The sequence below is a fragment of the Notechis scutatus genome, chromosome 14 (assembly GCF_049901735.1).
Source record: "Notechis scutatus isolate UNSWTSFEM ecotype Mainland chromosome 14, rNotScu1.2, whole genome shotgun sequence".
NCBI classification, from domain to species: domain Eukaryota; kingdom Metazoa; phylum Chordata; class Lepidosauria; order Squamata; family Elapidae; genus Notechis; species Notechis scutatus.
This window is the reverse complement of record NC_142022.1, coordinates 11,091,375-11,118,404: the sequence shown is the minus strand read 5'-3', so window position 1 is coordinate 11,118,404 and position 27,030 is coordinate 11,091,375. Positions and strand designations below refer to the sequence as shown.

The 27,030-nt window shown below is 59.3% G+C and overlaps 1 protein-coding gene across 1 annotated transcript; it reads right to left on the bottom strand.

Moving 5' to 3' along the window:
• Positions 1-118: 118 nt before the first annotated feature.
• Positions 119-25,680, bottom strand: KIRREL1 (kirre like nephrin family adhesion molecule 1). Its single transcript, XM_087943598.1, has 15 exons — positions 25,507-25,680; positions 8,901-9,050; positions 7,987-8,136; positions 7,451-7,608; positions 6,491-6,641; positions 6,047-6,152; positions 5,773-5,921; positions 5,465-5,592; positions 5,155-5,281; positions 4,872-4,972; positions 4,576-4,774; positions 4,092-4,199; positions 3,531-3,670; positions 3,043-3,120; positions 119-2,602 (listed from the first exon to the last, which is right to left on the bottom strand). The coding sequence occupies exons 1-15, from the start codon at positions 25,565-25,567 to the stop codon at positions 2,138-2,140; spliced, it is 2,271 nt and encodes a 756-aa protein (XP_087799724.1). The 5' UTR covers positions 25,568-25,680; the 3' UTR covers positions 119-2,137.
• Positions 25,681-27,030: the final 1,350 nt, after the last annotated feature.

The following is a 27,030-nucleotide window of genomic DNA, read 5'->3' as shown; positions in this document are numbered from 1 at the left end:
CTCCTCAACTCCCCCCTTTCCTCGCCTCCTGGTGAGCAGAGGGCAGGCTCTGCAGGAGCTCCATTCCTGGCACCTCTGGTGAAAAAGGGAGGTGGGGGCGGGGGGGGCAGGGCCCCAACTCGGCATTCAGCAACTTCCCCACAACCTGCAATGTGAGGCCCATCAGGGGCTCCCTCGCCCTCTCCTGGCGCAACACGATCTCAGCAGTTCCCGGAGATTTTGCACCCTGAAGCACCACCAAACTCTTGTTCTCCGAGGAGAGCCGAGCTGAGGGTGCCACTAAAGGGGGCACTGAAAACACCCCTTGGAAAGCACCAGGGGAGGCCTTCCCTGGTTCTTCCAGCCCCAGTGCACTAGGGATGGCAGGGGGAAGGTAAAATGGAACCCCCAATAGCACCAACATCCACCGGACTGCAGAAAGAGACTTCCCAGAACCAGCCAGAAGAGGGCACTGTCTGAATGCACATCTTCAGGTAGCTGTCCCCAGGCAGTGCAGAGGTGCCCCCACCACCAAGAGTACCAGAGTATGCAGCATGCAAAGGAAGGGGGGTACCATTGTGTCAGGGGGAGGGCAATTCCCAGCTGAGTCTCTCGCATGTCCTACTGTACACCTGAGATATGAGGGCCAGGGAGTTGGGCTGTTGGGAGGGATCTGATGCGGCCTAGAAGCCAAGTCTCGCCTGTTTCACCCAGTTGGCAGCCTGGGGCACCTCCTGTCAGTGAATCTGCCCCCCCCCCCAACTTGCTCTGCCTTTTTAGTGGGTGCACCAGAGCAAGAGTTTTAAGGCACAGGAGGCTGAAGAGCTTGCAGTCACTCCCTAGCAAGGAGGGTAGGACAATGGGGGGGGGCGGGAGGGGAGGCTGCACAGACCCACAGGATGATTTCACCAACCCCTGGCAACAGCTGTGGGTCCAGGCCGGAGAGAGAAAGAAGCCCTAAGCCCTTATGCTTGGGATGGGACAGGCCCGTAAGGTCTTACCCCTCAGAATGTGGCCATGGGGGAGACCGGAGGGTGTGTCCAGCCCTGACCTCCCAAAGGTCAGGCTCCAGCAGCGGTCTCCTCTGCCTCTGACCGCAACCAGGCTGGCCCAGAGGAGAGTCTGGACAGCGCCAGGGGACGGGGCTCAAGCAAGAGGGTGGGGGGTGTGTGCAAAAGAGGCTTCCTCCAGGCTGGCTACCATGGCAGAAAGCTTTGGAGGGGAGGCACTCACAGAGCCATGTCTTGCAGAGACCCTCCTGGCTGGCAGCAGTTTCACTTGGGGATGAGACCCTCCTGTGGTTGGGTGGGGGGCACCTGAGAGCAACCCCATATTGCCCTCCAATAACTGGACCCACACAGGGTGCAGGTTTTATGAACACCTTCCTGAAAGTGGGGGAGGAATTGCCACCAAGGACTCTGTTTCGTACCACAATTTGCACCGCGCAGCGCTATGGCCGAGGCGGACAGGACTTTTGCTCCGTCAGCCTTCAGCCAAAGGGGGTCCACGAGGGGTGCGGACTTTAGCTTGACCATTCCCAACCAGCATTGCCCCAAGCGCAAACCACTTCTCTTAAGAGGGAGGTTTAAGGAGGCACCTGTTGCACCCAAGGCCACCTGATCCTGGCTGGTCTAAAAAGCCAGGGCTAAAACTTGACCAATGGCCCCCGCTTGATGGCTAGCTCCAACCATTAGGCCTTACTGTACCGAATTGGGCCTCGGTGCCCCCAGTGGGAGGCTGCCCGCAGCTTTTGCCTGGGGCTGCCAACGGACGTGCCCCTTCTGCGGGTAAGATGGAGATTGAGTTTCAACAGAGGCAGGATGGAGAGAATGACTGCTCTGTGGCTGCTCCATCGCCCTCCCCACTGGTCTGTCTTTTACAAGGAAGAAAGGGGGAGCCCTTGAGGAAGGGGCGCCTGGAGAGTCTGGACCCTCACCAAAGAACCGTCAGAGTCTGTTAAAGCCACAGGGAGGAAACCGTAGAAGAGCAGCTGGACTGGCGGCCACCGCGTTATCCTCAGCCGGGCAGCAGGTGCCACACTTGGCATTGTCCACAAGTCCAGCCTGGAAAGAGGCCGGGAGGGCAGGGGGAAACAGCCCCCTGAATATCAGGGGGCAGTCATGAGGTACCTGCACCCCACTAAGATGCAACGCCCACTTCAGACGTGAGTCTGCATGCGCTGCTGGAAACGCTGCCCATAGTCCGAGGAGGTGTAGGAAAAGCGGGTTGCTGTGGTGTACTTTCCCAGGGGGTCGTACGTGTCGTAGGTCGCCCGGTCCAGGGTGGGCGGGGGAGGCTGGCTGTAACCCAGGCGGTAGGTGGCATAGCCGGCACTTGGGGGGAAGCCTGAATGACCCCCATAGTTTTCATAGGAGAGTTGGCTGGCCGTGTCGGCAGTGGCCGGGCCCGATGTGGGTCCCGGGACTGGGTCTCCGCTGTAGTCAGAGGCAGGGCCACGGGCATAGCTGCTGAGCTGAGCGTAGCCGCTGGAATGGGAGAGGCGTGAAGACGGCCGCCCATCGTAGCGAGACGGGCCAGGGGTGCGATAGTCCGTGTAGAGCACCGTGCGGGAAGATGGCCTGTCCTCATGGGCACGAACGTTGTAGTAGCCATTGGTGGGATCCTGGAGGACCAACAAGGAGGAGAAGTGCTGCAGCAGCTCAGTGGCAGCTTCACAAAGTGTGAAAAGTGGAGGGGAAAATCCCTTCCAGAACCCAGGCTCTGCCTGGCAGTGGGAGCCCCCCGCCCAAGGGTTGGATGCTTCTGTGGGTGCCAGTGCCTGGAGGTGGGGAGGGGTTTGAGGCGAACCCTTCAGAGGTTCCTCTGCTACATAGCCACGAGGGTCCTGCGGGCCCACAGAAAAGGGCCCAACTCTTCCAGGTTCCATCAGAGGCAATGGCCTGCAAGCCCCCCCACTCCTGAGCTGCTCCACAGTAGAGGGGGCCGTCAAGCACCCTCCGTGCAAGGCGGGCAGGCCCCAGCCAGGCAGGGAAGGGTGGGAGCTGCCCAGAGCTCTCCGGACAGGGCCAGCAGCCTCCTCCTCCTCCTCCTCCTCCTCCTCACCTTTAGCTCGTATTCTTCCCGCGTGTCCACTGTGTCACAACGCAAATCCTGCTTCAGGTCCACGTCATCCTTGAAGGACTGCAGGGGGCAGATGGGGGGCAGAGAAAGACCCCAAATTTCAGCCAGGCAATATCTGACTGTCGTGCTCCACAACATCCCCACTCCGTGCCCATTCCTCTCTTGCGGGCATCCCGCAGGTTCCCCAGGGAGTTCATCTTAGGCGAGGCGCTTTGCTCCATAGATCTCTCTCTCTCTCTCTGGCAGATGCTTTTCCCAGCCCTGACCCACACCCCTCAAGACATTCCCAGCCACAAACACCGCCCCCCGCCATCCCCTCGGTCTAAGCCACGATCTCAAGCAGGCGAAGAAAAGAGCAGGGCCTGAGGGCCTTCTGACCCAGCCGGCAATTGGCTTAAAGAAGGAAGGGCAGGGAGTAGGTCCCCCCTTAGGCTTTTGGGGCGAGGGAGCCGGGTGGGGAAGCCCCTCACCGAGTAAATGGCTTTCATGACCCGTGTAGCGGTGGAGACACTGGCCGTGTCCTCCTCGCGGTCCGTGTGCAGCGTCAGGGGCTCCCGGTTCACCGTCTCCACTTTGATGTCCAGCTTTCGCAGGGTCACGTCTTTCCGGCCTGGGCAGGAGGTAAAATTCATGCCATTTTTGATTCCTGGCAGAAGGGGAACCCCAGGGATTTCTCGGGCTGAGCCACCAGCGCTAAGCATCCCTCGAGGGATGGTTCTTGCGCTGAGGAACCGGAAGGGAACCCGAACGATTTCCTCAGCGGAATAAAAAACCCAAGGTCTCCTCTGCCCAGGAAAGAGCCACCTCAGAGTCCAGGAAGCAGACGGTCCTCCCTGAGCTTGGCTCGGAAAGGCAGTTAGAGAAACAAAGGGGCATAGAAGCCGAGTTTCCTCCAAATGAGGAAATAGAGCTTCCCCAGCTAGGAGCAGTATGCTGCTCAATAAATACTGTCCTGGGTCAACCCGTCCCCCAACTTGGCCCTCTGTAAAGGAGATCATGCCCCAATTATCCCACACACATCAGACACTCACTCCCTTTGCGACGTCGGTAGAGGAAACATCCCAGCGCGATGAAGCAGAAGATGAGTAAAATGCCAGCTGCAATGGTGGCACCAGCAATGATGCCCACTGGCAGGACCTCTGCGAAAGGGAAAGCAACGGGAAGACAAGGCTTTCTCCAAGGATCGATCCTCTATGTCTGAGTCAAAGCCGTACCATCTCCTTACAGGGAGGGGGGCAGAGGTAGCAAAGAGGGGCAGCCCCAGCCCAGTTAGAGAGAAGTCCGAGAGGAACCACCGGGCTAAGTCAGAATTGACGGCAGCCTTCAAGCCCAGCAGCACCATCCAAGGGTAGGATGTTATCTGGGGCTGGCATGGGCACAGGACCGCTGAATTTGCACAGCCCCACTCCCCCCACACTCCTGGCCTTCCCCTGGGGCACGAGGGCAGCAGCTGCAGGTGAAAGCTGGTGAGAGGCCTTCCCTGGCGCTTGCAGCTGCCCCCGTCTGGTGGCCCACCTTTCTCCTCCAACTGAATGATGGCCGTCCGCGGACCGAAGGCATTCCAGGCGGTGCAGTTGTAGCGTGTCTGGAAATCCACCTCCATCACGTTGTTGATGGTCAGTGTGGAGAGCACCCCGTCCTCCGTGTTGCTCCGCTCGACGGTATAGCGCTCCAAGGTGCCCGTCTCCAAGGTTTTCTCCTTCCAGCCCCAGGCCTTCCAGGGAGAAGAGGAGACGGTCTTGACCTCCCCCCTCCAGCCAGACGGGCCTCCTTCCAGACCCCTCAACAGCGCCTGCTGCCCCAGGACTCACGATTCGGTCGGGGAGGGGCGTGCTCCCAATGAAGCACTCGACTTTTCCTCGGTCCCCCCGCACAGCGTACTGGATGGAATCGCTGGAGATGATCGGCGGACCTGGAACAGCAGAAAGGGGGAGGGACAGAAAAGGGGTCAGGAGGCCGAGAGGCGGACCAAGACCCAGAAGGGCCAGCTGAGGGGGTGAGCAGCCTCCCCTCTTCCCCGTGAAGGCCCAGGCAAAGCAGCTGCCCCAGCAGCCGTGCCCCGCCTGGGTGAGGGGCGCCCCTGCTTTCACTCACCATTGACCAAGAGGGCCACTTCACGCTCGCCCACCCCGATCCGTGGCACGATGGCCTTGCAGACGTACAGCCCCGCGTCTGACTGTGTGACAGACTTGAGGTGCAGCTGGTTGCTGTTTCCAAGTATCTGGGGGCGCAAAGAGATGCAAGGCGCCTTTGGTGGGGGGAGAGTGCGGGCGGGTCCATCCCTCCCTCCTGAGAGAACCCAATCAAGACATGGGTGCAACCCCCACCCCAAATTGGAGCTGCTCCTAAGAAAAGGTTGCTTGAGCCCCCAGCCCCAAATCTGCTCCTCTGGGAGGGGACGCACCATGTTGGATTCCTTCTTGGCCCAGGTGAGGGTCAGCGGGGGATTCCCAGTCCACACACAGGTCAAGGTGACGTCCGAGCCAATATCGGTGATCAGGGGCTTTGGGTCCATCACAATCCGAGGAGCGACTGGCAGAGGAGAGGAAGTTAAGAGATACCATGGGAGCGACCCCCTTGCCTTCCAAGGCCCTAGGGGAGACCAGGGGCCCAGGTGGCTGAAAGTGGGAGGGGCTGCTGGGAGGAGGCGTGGCTTCCCCAGAAAGGGTGCCCTCTCTCGTCTCAGCCTTGGCAGCCGTGCCCCCTACTCACAATGGACGTCCACCAGGATGCTGACGTTGGTGCTGCCCACATCATTGCGCACTTCACAAGAGACCGGCTCCGTGAAGAAGGTGTAATCCACCTGCGTCTCATATTTGCTCTCCTTGGCATCCTCAATAATCGTTCCGCCTTTCGCCCACCTGGCAGGGTTGGAGGAAACGTATCCACTAGGCCAAGCATTCGGGGACACTTCGAGGAGCCTCCCTGCAAGAGCAGGCAAGGGTCTGGAGGTCTATCATTCCCACCCGGCCAGCACCTGGCTCACCTGTAGCCCTTGATCTCTGGATTGGCGTTGGCCAAGCAGGTGAAGGTGACTCTTTCTCCTTCCTGCACCGTCTGGGGCTGAATAGACAGCGTCACCGTTGGAGGGTCTGCCATGCAGAAGGAACGGTTAACAGCCATGCAACCGATGGCTGCCTCTTTCCTTTGACCTGATCGCCAACTGTTTGGGCGCAGCATCCCCAGATTTCTTGACCCCCATCAAGCTCCTCCCCTGCACCCTCCATCCTCTTCGGCCGAGCTTTGCCAAGGGGTCTACAACTGGGCTGTCAGCTCGTCATCATCCCAGCCAGGGTGACTTCAGAAACCAAAATATGAACCTCTTCCCACTTTTATCAAACCCTAAGCCCCAAATCAGCCGTGCTCCTCCCCTTCCTCCAGGAAGGGCCAAAAGCTCAGGGTCCTTATGCCCCAAAGAGGCCCTCCTTACGGTGAACGTTGAGCTTGATGGAGGCCTCCTTGCCTGCAGGGATGGCCTCGTTGCTGCAACGGCACACATAGACTCGCCCGATGTCCAGGTCGGTGGGCGTGATGAGCAGCTGACTGATGGTGGTCTTTCTCTTTCCATCCATTAAGACTTCCTGGGGAGGCAACAAGAGCAGGCGGCCAAGGGGAGCCGTCAGAACTGAGAGCAGTCAGGAAAGCAGCTTCCTTCCCTGCACTCAGGGTGGTGGCTGGGCATTGCATTGTGGTGAATAACACCCCCCCATAAAGGACCCCAGAACCTTCCCAGGGGTCCCCAGGGGAGGCTTCTGCACAGGGTGTCAGAACTGAAGCAGCAACACATCCTTGGATTAGAAAGATTCCCAGCAGAGAAACCTGCCTTCCGGTGGCCGCAGCCCTTCCCATGCCCCGCCTCAAATCTGGGGGGAATTGCACCAATCATCACTTCCAAATTAGCCTGGAACCAAAACGTTTCAGCCATGCTTATTAAATGCCCAATGAGGTTGCCCAAATTAATGTCAACGCACCATAAACTGCTGGGGGATTAATGAGTGAAAAATGGCCTCGCCAGAGCCAGGAGGCCAACCGCGCTGCCAGTGGGAAGGTTATTCTGGATTTTGGTGGAGAGAAATGAAATTAAGAATTGGGGAGGGGGGAAGGAAGCGCTCCCAGGAGGAAGGAGGAGGCGGAGAGAAAGCCATTTGCAGCCAAGCAAGATTCACCCTTCGCACACGGTGCTCCGGGCACAGAGGCTGAAATCGGCAACGCCTCCAAACGCTCGAGAGATGCTTGCTGGGAGTTAGGGGAGTTGCGGTCCAATACGCCTGGGGGGCCGTGGGTTCAGCGGACTGGGATTCTTCACGGTGCCTGCAGGCCCCAAGCAGCCCCTCCCCAAGGTGGTGCCTGCAGGCCCCAAGCAGCCCCTCCCCAAGGTCACCTGGCATACCGTGGCAGTAGCAGCCTCGGACTGTGGCAACCCATCGCGGAACCAGATGATTGTGGCCGCAGGCTTGGCGTTTTGTGCTCGGCAGGTGAGGTTGTGTGGTGTGCCAGCACGGAGCAAAATCTCGGGGGCCCCGTCAATCATCGGGTCTTCAGGGGGAACTGACAGGGAAGCAGACATAGCAGGTCAGAGCCACAGGTCAAGCTACGTGTTCACAGCCGGAACCTGAACAGGAGCCCGGCTGGTTTGGGGGCCCAGCAGTTCGGCAGACCCTCCAGTCCCCAGCGGGGAAAGCAGGGAGATAACAGGCGCCCCCATTCCTCACACTGCTTTGAAAGCACTGAAGTGCCTGGAAAAGGAGACATTCGGCACCCAGAGCCCCCGGGAGGTCCTGGCCAGGAGCAGCTATCGACAGGGGATCGGTGGGAGGCAGGCAACTTGAGAAGGTGGGACAGGGAGGCAGCAGGAAGGGAGGGGGGGCAAGTTGCTGGGGCTCCGGCCATGTTTTTCCTAAGAGGGACCCCCCCCCAAACACTCACTGAGGACGTTCAGCTTGGCACGCCGCGATCGCAGGGCAGCCTCTGTGGCCTGGCATTCATATAAGGCATCGTCAGAGAGCTCTGCGTCGGTGATCTCCAGATTGAACTGGCCGGAATCTGTCACCCCAGTGATCCGGTAGCGTGGCCAGGCTGAGAAGAGAGAGGTGGGTGAGCGGGAGCCGAGCCGAGAGCAGGGCCTGGTGCCCAGCTGGCATCGCCCTCCCTCCTGCTTGGCCTCTGGCTGCCCTCTTACAGTCTCTGCCGTTTGCCTCCAGTGACGCTCTTCAACTCTGAGAGGGTCTACAGAGCAGCCCTGTCTCCACTGCAGATCTAGGGGATGCCCCCCCCCACCTGCCCCCTCCCCAGGAGTTGGGCTGGAAGCAGCCCCGGCCTCATCAGTCAGTGGTGGAAGGCAAGCGTTGTCCTTAGGGGGTCTGCAAGGAGAGCCTTGACCTCCCCAAGCAAGTGGGGGGGGGGGGGCGCCATTCCCAGTGGCCAAGAGATGAGAGGGCCACCAACCCCACCCAGCACACTGCCCCACCCCAAGAAACACAGGGCAAGGAGCGCAGCAGCCCCCCTGCCCCGCAGCTTTTTCTCCTGCATGGAGTTGGGTCACCTTGGGGGTAAAATAAGAAATCACGGGGAACGGCCACATGAATTAATGAGAGGTGGCAGGTGAATTGGGAGGGGGCCGCTCTGTGTGCTGGAGCGCTGGTGCTGTTGGGCCACATGGAGCCAAGCCACTTGGAAGGAGGCTGGCTGATGCTGGGGGGAGCTGGGGGGGTCTTGCCCCGCAGCCCTGTCCCGTCTCTTGAAGGCAGCCGGCCTTGTGGGTAGGGGGTGGGGCAAGGGGGGCGGAGGAGGTGGACAATTTCCATAGGAGAAGCCCAGGAAGAAGCCCCCTCCCTGTTCACCTCTGAGGCCTTGTCCCATCCCCAGAGCCAGGCCATCTTTGGTCCACTGCACGATCCCAGAGTAGTTCAGCACCACGCAGGACAGCACTACCTTCTGCCCAGCAACCACCGTCTGGTCCTCCGGTTCCTCGATGAAGCGGGTCTGGAGGACTGAGGGGAGGGGGAGAACGGGTGAGCGGAGTCCTTTTGTCCTGGTTTAATGCAACAATCTGTAGAACCGCCATGAACAGTAGCAGTCCACCTTAGAGAGGTGGAGGATGGCAACAGACCAGGAGACTCCCTGTGGATTAGGACGGCTGCTGTGAAGGAGTCCGCCCAGAAGAGGCGTTTCCGTCCCTCGGGGCTTCATGGCACCAACGGAAGCTGTGAAGCCGGGGGATCCAGAAGGGCCCCCCAAAGCAGGATTGCTCTCCTCTCCCCCCAAGCTGTCCCCTCCCTAGGACTGCCCCTTTGCCGTCTGTCCCTGCCATCTGGGGGGAGCCTTTTCTTGTCTGAAGGATTGGTTGGAATAATCAGTAACGTTAAAAATGGGTCACCTAATTAATTGGTGTTTCCTTCCACATTGGATTGATTTTTGCTTTTTTGTTTCAAGGAGGGGGGAGTGTCCAGTCAATGGATTAACCAGCCAAAGGCTTCTCTTGCAGCCCCAGAGAATTGGGAGAAAAATGGCAGAGTGAATGGGGGGTGGGGTGGGGGTGATGCTCATGGCACAGGAGGCACTTTCTGGCACCTAAAACACGCTGAATGCCCCCCCCCAATTCTGGGCCCAGCTTTAAATCAACTCAGCAGCGTCACCAAAAACACTAAAGAGTTTGAGTGCAGCCTGCGTAATTACGCCAACACGCAAGGCGTCCTTTGCCCTGGGCACCCAAAGGGGTGCAGGCAGAGCAGCCTGGAAGCCCCGCCCCCAGGCAACCCCCTGGCAGAGGCTCCCTTGGGCATCACCTTTCCCATCCTCAGGAGGGAAGCCAAACTGACTGGACAGAGCTTGGCAAAGGCTGGACCCTCAACTGGCACCGGCCCTTCCCTGCCTCACTCCGCTTGTTTGTTCTCCTGCTTGTTCATTACAACATTTAAGTACAACATTTGAAAACAGCAACAAAAACCACTCGGAAAACTGAATGACGCTTTCATGAATGGCAAAAAACACGCCACAGGAATGGCCACGTCTCCTTGCAGGGCTGCTGCGATGTGCCCGCTTGAACACTGCAGGTCGGTGTTACTTTCTGGATCCGGGCAAGACTGTTGTGCTTCCCTCGACACAACCGCCCGGTGTGAGCGCAGGTGCACAGACCCAGCGAAGCAGAGAGGCTCCCTGGTGCCTGTCACAGAGCGGCTGGGAGGAGGCGATAGCCGTGATAAGCAAGCACTGCAGAGAGATTTCATTTAAGGCTGCTGTCACTTCTCTCCAGATAAGAGAAAGCTCTGCAGTCCTATTGATTGTTGAGCCAGGAAGGAAAAAAACGCCAGCACACATGTCACCAGAAATAATTTGTGTATGGAGAGAAAATATTTGCAGGGCCAAGAGCCCCTTTTCTCCACGGGCTTCACATGCCCTCGTGAGCAATAGGAAAGTGATGCCCACACAGGTGCCCCTCTCTTTGGGTCTTGCCAGAAGGGCAGCTGCCCCGAAGGGACACGCAAATCTTACGCCTCCCCCCCCCCCCGCTTGCTTTCTTTTAGCCCCAAGGCTCAAGGGAGGCTGCCTGTTTGGGGAGCCCCACAAGCCTCCAAGTCAGGAAAGATAAGCAAGGAGCCGTCGGACACCTGCCGGTCTTTACCTTCCCAAATGCTGACCTGGTTGGCACATCCCAGTCTGTGGCACACGAATAAAAGCTGGCAGCGTTCATATGGAACAGAGAGCCCTAAATCACAGTTTACAAACCACAATGACTGTTCCAGACATTAAACTAAAAACTAAAAAAAAACAAAACTAAAAAAAGGGTCTGCAGCTGCTCTCTCTGCCCAGTGCCCTCCCCGCTCGCCAGTTCTGATTTAACCATCTTTCCTGCAGGAGGAGCAAAAGCCTCGATTGCTTTTGACACCGATCTCACAACAAATTTAGCACCTCATTTCCTGGCCCGATCAAATATTCCACCTTGATTATTCTGCTGCCACAAGACGGGGCTTTTCACATCTACATGAGCGGAAAACACCTTTGCTGGACGTCAGACTCAATCAACGTCCAACCTCTTGGCCAAAAAGGAAGAAAAGACGGGGAGCCAGCAAGGCCCAGAAGCAGGAGGAGAAACACCCCCCCAGCCCACTTCCTCATCCTGCCTCGGAGTGGGGAAGATGCGCCTTGGGGGTGAGGGGCAGCCTGGCTCATTACAGCCCCCGCCAAGCACCTGCCACCCGGGAAGCCCAAAGGTCCCGGAAGAGAAAACCTGTCAGGCAATGACCGGCTCCCACCAGTCCCCAAGCTGCCCCCACCCACCCCTATGCTAGTAGAATCAAGTACGCCGCCGTGTGAATGGAGGTGCTTGCAGCTGTGGTTGCTGCCTCTGATTGGCAGACGCTCTCCTTGGCTTTTTTGGGGGGGGGTGGTAAAGAGGTTGGGAGGGGGAAACCCTCACTGCTTTCCCAGCTCCCGCTCCCTCCCCCTCCCTCTGGCAGGAAGTGGGCAACCCTCACCCCCCTCCCAATCCCCGAGTGCAGCTGGGCCTGGGTCCTCTTCCACACAACTGCCCCAGGCCCAAGGAGAGCCCAGGGACCTGCCAGGCGCAGGGAGTAATTGGGGGAGACAGCTAATGAACGGGCATTCATCAAACTCCTGCCAGCCTCCTGGCCCCAATCAATTAAAAGGGAAGGAAGCCACCTCCCAAGTCCTCTGCAGAAGCATCTCACCATCGAGGGGGAGGATGGAGAACTGAAAGGGGGAGAGGACATTTCTGGCCCTGCTGGATGTGCAGGAGGGAACCGTAATTAGTCCAGAGAAAACATAAGGAAAATTTTCAATTAAAATGATGTCGAGAGGAGCTATAAATACAGGCCTGGGTTGACACAAGGAAATTGACTCTTATTTTCCCTCCTCAAAGTTTCCTAAACATTTTCCACCTAATAAATAACATTATCATTATCAGAATTATTATGAGGATTATTAAAAAGCTCCCTCCGACCTCAGGCTTCAGAAAGCAATAGAGGAAGGTCCTCTCCAACTCTGAGCAAACGATACTGTTTCCAGCACACAAAGACAGGAATAGAAGTGCGCCCGGAGGAGAGCTGGGGAGGGGGAATGGATAGGGAAGAGCCCCTAAAACTAATGAATAGCATTACTGCCTTGCAGCAAACAGCTCCATTTGTCTGGTGAAAACAGAGGGAGACACAGAGGAGGGGAAAGGCTGGTGCAGCTGAGCAGATAAACTTGGGCAGCAGCTGAATCAAGCCAGCATCAAGCCAGCATCAGAGAGACTGAGCAGCAAAGCAGCAGCTACAGCACCCCAAAAGGCCCAAGATCAGAGGAATGGCAAAGGCCTGCCCTGGGATCCAAGGAAGCCACTTCGGAGGCCCGTTGCTGGGCAGAGGGCAGTTTTTCCCTGCCCCTTTTCCGTGGGCACAGCCTGCCTCCCAAATGGGGAGTGGGTCCAAGCCCTTGCCAGAGGCGGGGAGCCCACAGAGGGGGCACCATTCCAACCCACTCCCCACCTCTGCTTAACCATGCTCAGCTGCCCTGGTTGTCCCAAGAAAGCCTCCGAGCCAGGCCAGGCCCCGAGAAATGTCTGCTGGAAATGGTCTCCTGCTTCCAGGGCACCTCAAGAGAAGCACCTGCCAACCTCCAGCCCCCCTTGCCCCCCTGCATTTAATTTGGCAGGTGAGAAGCTGCAGCCAAAATACCTTTGAATGTTTCCATAAAATCTGGGCCAAGTGCAAGATTTATTTTTCTGGGTGCTCAGTGCAGAAGAGCTGGTGGTTGAGAAACTACCCCACCCGAGGCTTCCAGATAAGATACCAACTTTCCCCGCAAACAGGGCAAGTGGGGCAAGGCAGACGTAGGGGGGCAGTTTGATCCAGGTCAACGAGAAGAAACCAAGACAAAGCTCAGCTGTTTATCAGCATTCCAAAGTGACAAGATACAGGTTTGTGTGCAACGTTGAGAAACACCCGAAAAAACAAATTTTGGCCTCTTTCGGCAGTTCCCAAAGCCTGCGCCTGCCCAGCTCCCCCTTTCTGGAATAATGCTACCAACTTTATGGGCTCAGCTGGCTGAGTCTGCTCCCCCAAAGCCCCCGAAGAGATCTCTGGGTTAACTGGGCCCCACACCCACCTCTCCCCATTTTTAAAAGCCCTTCACAGGAACCCTTGAGCCCAGAAATAGTGCAAACGGTGCTGTGGCAGCCCTGGAGGAACCTCAGAAAAGCGGGGTGCTCCCAGCCCTCCCCCAAACCTCAGCAGGGTTGCAACTACAAGCCTGGAGCTTCTTTGTTCTGCCCCATGCGCGGGAAGCCCAGCTGCCTGACCTCAAGCCGGGCGCGGAGGGGTTAAGGGCCTCTCCGCTGTGCTGGAATGTGCAATTCTTGTCTCCTTTCTTTCTTTTGCCGGGGAGAGAATTTTTCTGCCTCCCTCCCGCTTCGTCTCCTTTTATAAATCAGAGGCCCAAGGAATCCAATTATCTTGCAAGCCCCTTGGTGGCCAGGGCAGCTGTAGCCCCCCGCCTGGCAGAGCTCCCTCCATGCCCCCACCCTCCCCCAGCTGCACCCCAAAGAACCTCAGGGCCCCCTAGAGTGGAGGGAAGCTGAGCAAACCCTCCAGTTCAGAGGGTTCCCATCTGCCCGACTCTGTTGCCCTGGGGTTAAACCTTGCCCCCCTCCCCTCCCCTGGGACTGTTTAATCCTCCAGAGAGGACTCAGCCAGGTGGGAAGACAAAGGAGGCTGCTGGAGAAGGAAGGGAGGGCTCCCACTCTGGTGGACAAGGGAGGAGCAGCAGCCCCTCTGCTCCTTAGACCCCTGCTCCAGCTTCCCCCCTAACAACAGCCCTGCAGGTAGGCCCAGAACACACACACACACACACACACACACACACACCCCACGCCCCATTTGCCAGGTGAGAAGGCTGAAGCCAAGGAGGAAATAAAGCATTTAACATAAAAGAGGGGGCCCTTTTTTCTCCTCTCCCATGAGGAATTCCTAGGGGAGGAGGGGCAGTGAAAGACACCCCCCCAATGTTCCTTTGCAGGTAGTCAGCCGCTCCCTTGGAAAAGTAGGTCAGCGCAGCTCTTTCTCTCACCCTCCCAAGCCAGTTCCCATTCAGACCCCCAAACCTCTCCTTCCTCGGCTGCCCCCCAGCAGCCCAGAGGCCTGGGGGCTTCACGGCAGGTGGCCCAGCGACCAGGAGGGTTGCCAGGGGACCCGCAGGTGCAGGTCAGGGGGGGCAGAAGAGCCCCCGGGCACTCCGAGTGGAGCTGCCAAATTTGCAGCAGGGTGGCGGAGGGGGGAGGGCATTCCCCTCGGATGGGAACAAACCCCAACACAGCCCTTAACAGAGGCTGGGGGAAGGGGGGGACTCGCCCCCCCCCTCTTTGGGGCCAGGAAAGTAACGGGAGGGAGGCCAAAGCGGGGCAGGGGCAGAGGTGGGATCCAGCAGGTTCTGACCAGTTTTGGAGAACCAGTAGCGGAAATTTTGAGTAGTTCAGAATACCACCTCGGACTGGCCCTCCCCCCAACTATTCTCTGCCTCCGGAGTCCCAGCTGATCGGCTGAGTCTTCTCTGGTTGCCCTGCACAGGAGAATGGAGCTGGAAAGGTTAGTGGGGTGGGGAGAGAATGGGGATGTTACAGTATCTTCCCCTGCCACGCCCACCAAGCCACGCCCCAAGCCACGCCCACCGAACCGGCAGTACAAAATTTTGAATCCCACCACTGGGCAGGAGGCATGTGGGAGAGGGGGCAGCGGGGCTTGGGGGGGGGGTAGAGTCATCCAAGGGCATCTGAATCCTTCAGAGCAGCTGCTGGGACCACCCAGAGCCCCCCCACCATTTCCCGGCCAGGGTGGGTGCAACTGAAGCCCCCCAGGAGTCGGCAGAGGCAAAGGAGGCCCAGCTTTCCCTCGTTCGGCCCGCTTGGCCGGTTACGGGAGCTGCCGTAGCGTCTCTCCTTCGGAGGGAAGCAGCTTCACACGTTCATTTTCTTCTGGAGGCCTCGCTGGGTTCCCCAAATGCCCAGTTCCCCTGATTTACAGGCAGACAGCTTGGGAAGGAACAGGACGACAATGGAAGTGGATATTGCCTGTTTTTATGGTCGCCCAGAGATCTTGTAAGGTTGGAAATGGATGGACAGGTTTCCTCCTCTGTTAGGCAACTCAAAGGCTCTTCCTGCACCTGAGTGGCTCTCCAAAGGCAGAGGAAGCTGGACTGCAGGCCCAACCTCCCCCCCCCCGCTTCTCCTCCTGTTGCAAACCTATTCAGATGCTCAGAGTTAAACTGGCTTCTGGGGAGGGGGCTGAATGCTGCCCGGGTAGCAGAGAGGGGGAAACGTTGCACATCAGCCCTCAGCCCAGGAACCAACACCAGAGACCTCCTCGATCTGAGCAAGGAAGCGAGGGGCGTCTTGCCCCTTTGGCTTCAACCAGCCTGCCCCTCTCCCGGCATTTCCCAGCAGGGTTTCCTGCCTGAACCCCCCGTCTGCCCACATAGAGAATGCCTCCCCCCACCCCCGTATCCTTGTTGTTTGGGAAGAGGGAGGCTTAAAAGAGCAACGCATCTCCGGCCCCACTAAAGAAGGCGAAACGGCTTCTTTATTCCCAGTTGGAACTCGCCTCTTCGGGGCTGCAGCGGCTGCACCCCGATTCTGATTGGCTGCTGCTGCTGCTGCTACTGCTGTGTGGCTTTCCCAAGGAGAGCAGGCAGGGGAGCTGGCAAGCAGGCACCGTGGTGGAGGAAAAACCCAGCCACCAGGGAAGTTAATTTCCCGGTTGTTATTTCTCCTCCAATCCCTCCACCTGCCTCAGTTTAGCCCTTGTTTTGTTCTTGGCAACAAGGGAAACATAAACGCTGCTGCCATTGCTTTGCTGGAAATGTCTCATTGTCCACCCTGGCCCGGCTGCTGGCACAAACCTCCCTCTTCGAAGGGAAAGCGAGTCAACTTGGGAGGGGGGGGCCGAAGCAGGAGATGCCGACACAAGGCAGCTTTTTGGCCTGGAATGCCGGGAAGGCTGCAGAGGGCAGAGGCAGGAAAATGCAACGGAGACACATCCTCTTCCACCTCCAGGCAGAGAGAGCACCTGCTTCCACTATGGAACCTCACCTGAACCCCAAGACCAGCAGCTGCCCTGGAAGCCACTTTTAAGGAGGGCTGCCAAGAGAGGGGCTGCCTGGCCATCCTCCCCCTCCAGCACAGCTCTTCCCCGTCCATCTTGCCCGGCTGGAACCCCTGGAAGGGGGCAGGCAGGGCCTGGCCGATCAGAGGCTGCCCTCTCCACCTCTCTGGGTGGGGCAAGTGGGGCTCTGCCTGGATGCACAACAGCACTTCACACACACACACACACACACAGAGTGTGTGGACAAAGCCCCAAGGCTGGCAGGAAGCAGAAGGGCAGGTCGGGGCCCCCAGCTGGGAACAGGGCTGATCAGCCGGAAGGATCCACAACCAGACAAAAAAGCTGCTGTGCCCAACTGGGACAGGGAAGCCCCTGGATCCTGCCCTGTAAACGGAAGCTGCTCTGGCTGAGTGACGGGCGTTCCCTCCTCTCTGAGGGGCCAAGAGAGGCCAGGCGAGGCCAGGCGGCAGATGGGGAGGCTGTGGCCCAAAACTGGCCCAAGCCCAGCAGAGGTTGCCCAGTGACTTCATCATGGGAGGCCGCCATTTGCTGCTGCCCTCGTTGTCCCAGAGCCTCCTTTCTGTGGGTCCCCGTCTTCACCCTCCCGGCCTCTACTCACTGGAGCAGGGCGAACCCGCTTCCTCAGCCAGGGAGCCCCCATTGTCCGTCCGTCCATCCCCCACTTGTGGACACTCCCACATCCACGGTCTTGCAAATTGCACCCTCTGAGCTACTCTTGCTAGAAATTGGGACCAAGGGGGTGAATTAGGGGAACTGTAATTTCACATCCCTGGCTTCAATGTCCCTCGTCCACATTTTGATGGGTGAAATTTGTTGGAGCAGCAGCCCTGGGATTTGGGGACTTAGGGGAGCCCCTCTTAGTTTGTCTGGTTTCTGCTAGGAATCTCCATCTCTGTGGTTGTCGGGGAAAACTTAGGGTGCTTGTTTATTAGCTCAGGTTTAATTAATTTGTATAATATCCCTGTTAAGAACAATGGCTAATTAAGATCTCTTCCCTCTCCTCCTCCTCCTGAAGAAAGAGAGAAGAATCGGCAGTCATTAAGGAAGAAGCTGGCAGCCGCCCATCAAGCTGCTTCCCGCCTGCCTTGCTCTAAAGACAGAAGCCTTAATGAGGGTCTTTTAGCAGCGGAATTATCCTTCCCGGCTCCAGCAGATGCGAGGGGAGCTGGGCACTCCTTCCAGCCAGGCGGAGCAGATGTGGAACCGTGTCCCTTCCTCCTCCGCCCGATTGATAAGGCCTTTGGCTCTGCTAAGGGAAAGCCGGCGGGTGGAGAGGCCCATCGGACGGATGGCAGCCGTTGCCTTCTCCGCCCAGCCCAGCAGAGGAGAAAACAAGAAGGAAAAAGCAAGGAGTGAAGCCCAGTTCACCCCAGTCCTTCTGACTGGCCAGCAACCTCGCTTCCCCCGTGCCTGCCCAGCTTCTGCCCTGCACAGAACCTCTTCGAGCAGAAGGGCCCAATTTTCCCCCTTCCGCAGGCGCCGCCACGCTCTCCTTCGCCCCAACCTTCTCCCTCTGCCCCTCTCAGCAGGCAGGGGAGCAGCGGAAGCTGCCCTTTGGGGCTGACCGGGAGGGGCAGCATCCGAGAACCCCTCCACTCTTTGGCACCCCCTTCAGCTCTCAGCCTCTGATGGCTGCACCCCAACCCCCGTTCTGCCAACCTTCAGCTGCAACCTTGGTCCCCCTCCCCCAGTGGATAAGAAGGAATGCAAGGAGACCTTCCCCAGCATGCTCGGCCTTGAAGAGGGCCAACACCATCTCAAGAGCCACTGGGGGGCAACTTGAAAGGGCTACTGCAAAACATTGCTTGGCAAATTTCCCTCCCCCAGAGGGGAGCCCACAGCAGGCCCCTTCCCCACCCACCCGGCTACACAAGTCCCTGTATTTCTATGCACAAGGCTTTGAAAGGGGTGTGGAGTTTGGCCCTTATGGAACAAATTAACTCCCCACCCCACTCCAGTCGGGCTGGGTTGGCAATGCCCCCCCGCGCGCGATCTGCAGAGAGCATTCCAGTCAGAGATGGACCATGAACTCATCCCCACAACCATGGGAGCCCAAGAGCCCTGCCCCTCCCTGCCTGGGGGCTCCAGAGAGTCCGGAAAGCCAGCTCTCTGGAGGAGAGGCTCCCATCAGCCCGGAGCCGGAGAGATGCCCGGCTGCTTCTGCTCCATCCGAGATGGGAGAGGTCCAGGCAGCCCCCCGCTCCAGGCCCTGGACCCCCTTATGGCAGTGGGGTGCCTGGGGCGGCCCAGCAAGGCCCCTCCGGTTCACAGGAAGCGTTCGTCCCGACACTCCTGCTTGCCAGCCCTGGGAGGGGATTTTGGGAGCAGAGCTGGGCCTTCCTCTCTCCCCGCCTGCCTCCACGCTGGCTCTTGTGGTTGCAACACTGCAGTGATTCCACAAGCCCGGAATTCGAAGCATTTCCTGCCAGGCGAGAGGAGGCAGGAGGAGCCGTGGGGGAGGGGAGGGAGCCTCTGGCCTTCCAGCAGCAGCCCAGCCCCCCTTTGCCTGGCTCCCTGCGCCAGAGGAGCAGCTCCAGCTGAAGAACAGGAGGGGGAGGCCCTCCCTGCATCCTCCGAGTCCCGGGCCCCCCCGTCTCTGGGGGGGTAGGGTGTGTCTTTGGCCACCAAATGGTTCCCGAAGGCCCAGAGGCAAGAAAGGAGGAGCCTGGCTCCACAGTGGCAGGACCCTGCTTAACTGAAGGGCATCAGGAGGGCCAAGAGGGGCATCACCAGCATCTGGTTGGGTGCAGAGGAATAAAAGACCCTGAGAAAAGGCGGGGGGTTAGTCCATCCTCAAAGGGGGCCAGGCGGGACTCTGCAAGACGCTCTCGTGGGCTGGCCAGAATATAAGCCTCCCGGGGGAAGCACAGAAAGCCAGAACCTGCCCCAGAGCTCCTCCTGGACTTGTCAGGGAGACGGAGACGCAGCAGGAGAGGGGGAGGAGAGGATGGCGCAAGTACCCGCCAGAGACAGGCAGCCCAAAGCCGCCTTTGCCACAGCCCCTTCTCCCTCCCAGTCCGGCCGTTCAGCTCCTTAGTCTCCAGGAAACTCTGTGTGCAAACACAGCTGCCAAGTGAGCCAACCAACAAGTTGGCACTGGCCGCCTTTGCCCGACGTTGTTGGTTGCTCACCTGGGCGAATTTTATGATGAGTCGAGGCGGGGGAGAGGGGAACCCCCCCCCCCCCACAGCAGCAGAGCAAGAGCGCTTCCCTTCTTGACTGAGAAAAGGGCCCAGAGAAGCAGCAGGCAAGGCAGAAGCAGGCAAGATTAGCTCAGCCTGCTTTTGGCCCCAGCCCAGCGGGAGGAAGGGAGCGTCCCGGCCCACTGTGCAGGAGAGGTACAGGGTTTTTTGGAGGGGGATGCGGCTCCAGGCAGGTTGACACAAGGCAGGGTCAGGTGGTAACTTGTGCATGGAACGAAGCAGCACCTTCATCCCGATGTCACAGGAGGAATTTGCAAAGCCTGACAGCCACAGCCAACCATTTAATCTGAAAACAAGGTGTTTTGGTGGGGGTGAAAAAGCCATTACCGTATGGCGCCTTCTCCGTTTGTTTGTATATCTGTCTTTACAGTTGGCTGCAGCCCAAGGAGGTCAAGGCTTGGCAAGGCTTCCCAGGGCCTGGACCTCTCCTGCCAGGCTGCCCAGGTCATGCCCTTCCTCCCTGGCATCTTGAAACTCCCCGCAGGCAGCCCCAAAGGCGGCTCCGATCGAGGAGGAGGAGGAGGAGGAGGAAAGACCTTCCTCCCCCCCCGTCTTCCTTGGGCACTCTTTATGCCCCCTTGTCCCAGATGTGGCTTAGCGCTGCCCCTGCGGTCTCAGACCTCCATGTCTGCAAGCAAACCAGGCCTGCCTTTTGTTACAAAGACAAAAGGTAACTTGTTTAAAACAAAAAACAAAACTTCCCAAAGTAACTTCTAGTTACTTGTAAATGATTCCTAAATAAAATTGACCAAGATTAGAAAAGGGCAAATTTGTCCCCAGACCCTGAAACAGCAGATCCTTCCTTAGGTAAGCCGGGGGGGGGGGTGTTTCCCCTTCACCAGCTGATTCAATGGGGCTAAAAATAGGGCCACGCCAGCTCCTCAGCAAGGGGGAAGGTGGGAGAAGCCAGCGGGGGTTGCTTGACCCATCAGCTGGCCGGCCTCTGGTTTCCAAAGGACAAGCAGGGAGGGAGACATCTTCAGCTTCATCATCCTCATCCTCATCCTCACAAGAGTCACTTTTGCCTGGGCTCCTGGGGAGGAGGGAAGAGGCTGGCATTCAGGAGTAGCTCCCTTGATAAGGCTTCTCTCACTTCATTATCTTTGAATGGGTTTTTTGTTCAACCCTTTTAAGCGTTGGGTTGTTGCCTCCAATCTCTCTCTCTCTCTCTCTCTCTCTCTCTCTCTCTCACACACACACACACACACACACACAAACACACAGTCCCCATCTCCCTTTCTTTGGTGTTTCTATGGAAACACCTCCAGGCTTACAACTGTTCTCCAATTTTGCAATAAAAGTTGGATAGTGATATTTCAGCCGCCTCTTTTCTTTCCGGTCTCTTCTTGCAGCTTCTCTCTGGCAAAACAATGGCCCTCCCCTCCCCTCCCCCACCTCCCCCTCCCCCTCCCCCTCCTGTGTACACAAACATACCCATCTGGATTCCCAGGAGACCCCAAATATTTCAGGCTTGGGGCCATCTTTAAGCCCCCTCCCAACAGGCAAGCACACTTACAGAGACTTTCATTTGAGTAAAAACGGAAGGGAGGAAAACGGAAAAGCATGGAGGGAAGGACAGAGGGAGGGAGGGAGGGAGGGAGGAGCTTTTGCAACCAGTGCTTGAGGGACTCCAAAGAGGCATGAAGCAGCCCCTCAAGCAGCCCCTCTCCCTGTTTGGCTGTTATTGTCAGGCAGCCCGTCTGATTAACCTGCCTCTCATTTCAGGAGGAACCTCAGTTGGGCACCCCCCACCCCTGCAACCTCTGATGATCACCTTCCAGGGTTTTTCCCCCCAGAGAATCATGGGGACTGTAGTTTGAGGATGGTGCCATGCACTCTGGGACACAGAAGGTCCCTCACAAGTTGAAACAAACTCCCAGAGAACTCTTTTGGATCTTTTCCACAGCTGCCAAAATGCCCCCAGGAATTGGCCCAGTGTTTTGCGGGGTCCCTTTCAAAGCCCTTCCAGAAAGGGAGCCCTGGTTAATCCAAGCCCCACTTCCCTGCCCAGGAGCATGGGGGTGACAGCGGCGTGCCCGGAGGGGGGGCCCAAGGTCGACTTCTTCTGCTCCCTGCAGCCCCCTTCCTCTCCCCCTCCCCCAGCTACTCAGAGCCAGAGGTTAGGAAGATGAGCTGGGGGCGGAGGCTCAAGGGACTCTAATTATCCTCTAAGTGTGAACGCCAGAGTGATTAATTAAGAGATAATAAAAAGAAAAGCAGGCGGGAGAGGAAATAACGGCTGCTTTGATGATAAAACCTGAGCTAAGCCAAGCAATTAGGGGAATCTTTAGGAGGAGTTAGCTCTAATCCCCTGGTAGCCACTGCCAGGGAAGGAACCAGCAGGGAAGGAGGGAGGGGGGGGGGCAGAGCTCCTCCAAGAAGGCGCCCCAGCCCCAGCAGCAAAGGGTCCTCCCTCCCCTGGTTGCTTGTTCCACAGAGGTAGACTGCTTCTGCTTGTGGAACCTTGACCTTGGCCCCTTCCAGAGCCAAGGGAGGGTCTCAGCAGGAAACGGACTGGGCTGGATGCCAGGGAGGGGAGGCAGCCAAGGGGCATTGCAGGGGGGGACGGACGACGGGACTGACTTTGGGAGCCAAAGGCTGCCTTCGAGACAGGCTTGCAAAGTCTTCCCCAAGGAGGGGCCACTGGGCCTGCTTGGTGCCTCGCAAGGTCTCGCTGCCACAGGTGCTTCCCTTCTTCCCAGCCTCTGACTCTTGGGAGGAGGCCATCTCCAGTGGTTGCCCCCCAATGCAAGGAGAGGAGGACCAGCTGCGTGCAGAGAGAGCCAGCCGTCCTGCCTCGCAGGGCAGCCTGCTGGGCTCTGCAAAGGCTGGGAAGGTCATGAGGCTGGCAGAGGGCAGCCGCCCGGTGGGCCCTGGGGTTGGCTGGCCAGGCCTTCTGCTGAGCTGAGCTGCTGGGCACGGCCACAAGGGCCAGAGCCCAGGAAGGAGGAGGTCCGCCTTCTACCTCCTGTTGCTGCAGCTGTGCTGCTCAGAGGGTGCTGGGTAGGTGGGAAAGCAGCACTTTCCTTCCCCCTGCCCTTCTCCTCACTTCCCATCATCCCCAGCCTGGAGAAGCCAAGAAGATGCTGTAGCCTAGAAGTGGGCCTGGATCTAGCACAGCTCAGCCCTTTTTCCTTTTCCTCTTCCCAGAAACTACCACGATAGACTGCCCCTGTGGTTGGAGGCTTTGCCCAGCTTTTCCCTTCCCTGGAGACCTGCTGTTGTTCCTAACGGCCAGAGAGCAGGAGATGGTGGGTTAGGTCATCCCACCCCGCCTCCCTTGGTGGGAAACCAGACGCCTCAATGGGGAGCCCCCCAAGCGGGGCCGAGAGGGACCGAGGGGCTGGAAGTGCCACGCTCGGCCAGCCACCTGGGCCAGACAACAAGCCCCCATGAATCCCAGCCAGAATGGCCCATGGCAGCTTCTTCTCTCCCTCCCTCACCCATTTCCCTCCCCTCCCCCGACAAAGAGCCCCTCCTGCCTCTTGAAGAGGAGATGAAAAATCATCCACGGGCAGAATGGCTCTGAAAATGAATGAATATTTCAATTTGTGACATGCCATCATGGAAAGACCCCTGCCGGATGATTGAAAGAGGGCGGAGGGGAAGACAAATGACTTTCATTTAGATAAAATACAGAAAATTATTTTGTGAAAAATGAGGAGCGATGGAGCTCGGCCAGTGGCAGCCCAGCACCCCCCCATTCCGAGGACGTGGATGTCGGCTTGCCCCCCCCTTCCTAATTAAGTGCCTGCGTGTCCTTTGAGTGGGGGAGGGGGAGCACAAGGGGCTTCAGCTTCTCTTCCCTCACTCCCTTCCCCAGCCTGGGCCTTTGCAGACATGCTGACTACAACCCCCATTACCCTCAGCCAGAGCTCTGGTCCCAGCAAAAGTCTGCAGGTCTGGAATGCCAAAAGAAAATCCATGGGGGGGGTGGAGGGGGGGTGTTCCGAGCCCCCTTCGCAGGCCCTGTTTCTCATTAGCCCCGTAATAGCCTGGGGAGGCCTTGTCCCATAAAGCCCCCTATATCCCTATGCATCTCCAAGGACGGCCTGGCCCTCCCCCCACAGGAATGCTGCCCTCTGGGGTCCCCTCCCCCCTCCCAAAGGTCTGTTTCCTCCCAATCCCATCAGAAGCCCTCCTCCCTCCTGCTTGGATTGATGGAATGGGGCCCTGAGGGGAGGGGCTGCCCCATCTATGCTCTCCAGCTCCAGAGCCTGCCCCCCGCCCGCATGGGGCCAAGAGGGCAGTCAGCTTCTGTCACCCACATCAACAGTTTAATCCCTCCCCTCCATGCCTCCCCCCTCCCCACATCCCTGGACAGAAGGTGTTGTTCCTAAGGGCTGAGCTAGGCCATCCCACCTGGTGGGAAACCAGATGCCTCAATGGGGAGCCCCCAAGCGGGCCCAAGAGGCAAGAGAGAGTGTTTTTTAGGTGAATTCCTAAAAAGAGATACACAATTTGGGAAGATGGAGATATACACACCCACCCACAAGCTTGGAAAACACCCAGGCACCTTCCTCCGCCATCTCTCGCGGTATAGAGTGCCTCTGAATGTGGGAGATCCACTGAAGAGGCCTTGCTCTCAGGCCAGGCTCAGGCCTTGCCTCCTTGCCCCATCCATGGCAGAGAGGGGTCCTAGAAAGATTTTTTCCAAGCCCCCAGCCCACTCCCGAGGCACCAGGTTGGGCCTTTGGTCTGAAGCTTTTTCTTCCCCGGAAATCAGGATATTCATGGAAACCCTTTGTACAAGTCTCTAGTCCTCATGGCTTACCCCCAAAAAAATCAGAATTCCATGAAATCATTCAAGGAAGATAATTTTTCTGTGCTACCTACATTTCTGTGCAAGATCCCACAAATGCTGAAAAATGCACTGGAAGCTGCCCCCAGCTGCCTGAAGGAGCCCAGTTGTGACTGAGATGCAAGCCAGTTAAACACACACACACCATTTTATAACTATTAGTAACGCTAGCTGTTTATGGCATACGAGATGGGAAAGGGAGAATGACGTCAGGCTTCACCCCCTCCTCAACCCTCCCCAGCACAGCCACCTCGCTCGGATTCTGCCTGGCCCCCGCCTCCTCCGGGAGCCCCGCCCCCACAAACGCCGGAGACCGGGCTCCCCCTCCATGGCCGTCCCGGGGTGGACGCCATATGCAAGCCAAGGATGCCAGGGGCTCGAGGGCCAGCCGGTCCCGCTTGGGAGCTCCGGCTCTAGCAGCATCGCAGGGACCGGCCCCATCTGTAGAGAGAGGAGCCCGCGCAGCGCGAGCCCACCGGGCTCCCCTCCCAAACATACTCGCCATCCGCCGAGCGGCCCACCGGCACGCGCCCCAATCCGGGCGCCAAGGACGGACGCCCGCCGGCGCTTGGCAGAAGACCCCCCCGACCCCGCCTGCCCTGGGGACTCTTCCTGTACGCCTCCTCTGGTTGGTCCGGAGGTGGGGACGTTCCCCGCCCAATCCTGGAGCGCTCCTGCATCCCCCCGTCTTAATTTCAACTCCAGGCGGGACGTCGAAAGGAAGCGAGGCGAGGCCGCCCGAGGGAGGAGTGAGCGGGCAGCGAGCCGCTTTTCCACTTCAGCTCGCTCTCGCTTCTTGCTAGGAGCCGCCCCCTTCCTTCGCCCCCGACCCGGCTCCTACCGAGGCGCCGCTCCTTCCCTCCCCGACGACCGTAGCCGATGGGCTCGCGGTCCAAGCGCGAACAACTTTTGACGCCCCCTTCCTTTCCGCGCGGAGGACAGGGCAGCGAGGCCATCGCGCCTCGCCCGCCTCCGAAGCACAGGGCTGCGGAGGAGGGAACGAGGGGGGCTCCGGCTTCTCGCCACTGCTGGCGGGGACCCGACCCGCGCCGACGCTGTTCCTTCAAAGACAGCCTGGCGGCGGGTTTGGGGCGGGCGCGGCTGCTCCAGCGGAGCTCGGCCCGGCCCGGCCCAACTCCGCAGCGGGCCGGAGGTGGCCGCCTCTCTGTCCCACGCCGCGAAGCCTCGTCCAGCGAGCGAGCCATCCCTGTCCGGCCCGAGAGGCGAATCGGAGATACGGGAGGCGCCGGGACACTACGCCTTCTCTTGGCGGGTCAGGCGGAGGACCCTCCGGGCGGCGAGCAGGGGCGGCCGTCGGGGTGCCGCTTACCTTGCGCGAAGGCGTCCTCGACTCCCGAGAAGACGCACAAGAAGACCAGCAACGGCAGCATCGCTCCCGGCGCGGCGGGGCTGGGTTCAGCACTCGCCCGCCCGCTCGGGGCCTCCTGCTACCCCGCGCGCCCAGCGCCGTCTTCGCCGCTGCTCCTTCCAGCGAAGGGGAGGAGAGGGAGGAGAAAGGAGGCGGGAGAGGAACCTCTGGGGTGGCGGGCGGGGGAGAGGGAGGAGGAGGAGGCGGGCGGGGGAAGGAGCGAGGAAGGGACCGTCGCCGGGGAGCGAGCGCGCGCCGGATTGGCCCAGCCGGGCGCAGGGAGGTCCGGAGACGGGGAATGCCGCTGCGCCGCCAGCCACGCTGCCCGCGCGCCCTGAGCGATGGGGATGGGAGTCCGGTGCTGCCCAGCGCCCGGGTCGGAACTGCCGAGCAGGCGAGGGGGCACCGCTGGGAGGGGGACGTTCCCCCCGAGACTCCGGCTTTCCCCAGCTTGGCCAGGGGCGCCGCCGCCGGGGCCGAAGGGTCTCCCCTTGCGAGGATGGCGGGGGGGCAGATGGTCGGCAACCTCACGTTTCTACAACAAGGTCCCCGCGGGCCCGACCGCCCCTTACCTCCCGGCGGGGCTGCACAGAGGCAAAAGCCGCAGCTTCCCAGGAGAGGCTCCTCTCGCGCTGCCGCTGTCTTCGGCTCTCCCATCCTGCGCCCGCTGACACCCCTCTCCCACCTCGCACCTGTAGGATAGCAGGATGTTTCTGAACATGCGTAGAGTGCCTCTCCCTCGGCACGGACCAGCCCGGGCTTGCGTGGCTGATCTGCGACCCATCGTTTCGGCCGCGGCTGATATTCGGAAGCCTAACGGGGTGGGATGACGAGCCGGCGGATGATGAGACGGGGAACCCCCGACAACCGGAGGTCGGACCTGTGTCCACGCCGGGCGTTTCGAGCAGCCCTGCAAAGTCGAGCGGCCCGAGCCGAGCCCTCCGTCCTACGGGCTTAGAAGGTCGTTTGCAGAGACCCATCCACACGAACTACCGCCGGGGGCTTCCTGATGAGCCCGACCCTTCGGCCCTAACCGGAGAAGCGGGGTCTGGGACTGGGAAGGTTGATGGGCTCTCCGAGCTAACGGGGGGGCGGGGGAAGCAGGCCGAGAGTCTGGACACCCCCGCCCCAACTCGCTTTGTGGCTGCCTAGGAGGCCCCGACAGGACACAGCGTCTCCCAGGAGGAGGTCAGCTGCGGGCTCTGTCCGGCGCTCCTCCCTCCTGGCCTTCGAAGTCAGAGCCGGCCTCGTCCCCGGCGGGGCTGCAAAGGGGTCCCCTCTGCCCCCTTGGCCAGCCCCCGGAGTCGGGAGGCCTTTCAAGCTGGCTTCGCCCCCGGCAATTCAGGGGCCTCCGTGGCGACACAGCACCCTCTCCTTCCCCCAGCATTGAGCGAGAGGTGGGGAAGCGACAAGGAGGAGCGTAACTTCCCTGCCCTCCCCCTTCCCCTTTGGACACACCGGCCGGGATCCGTGCAAAAACTTCCG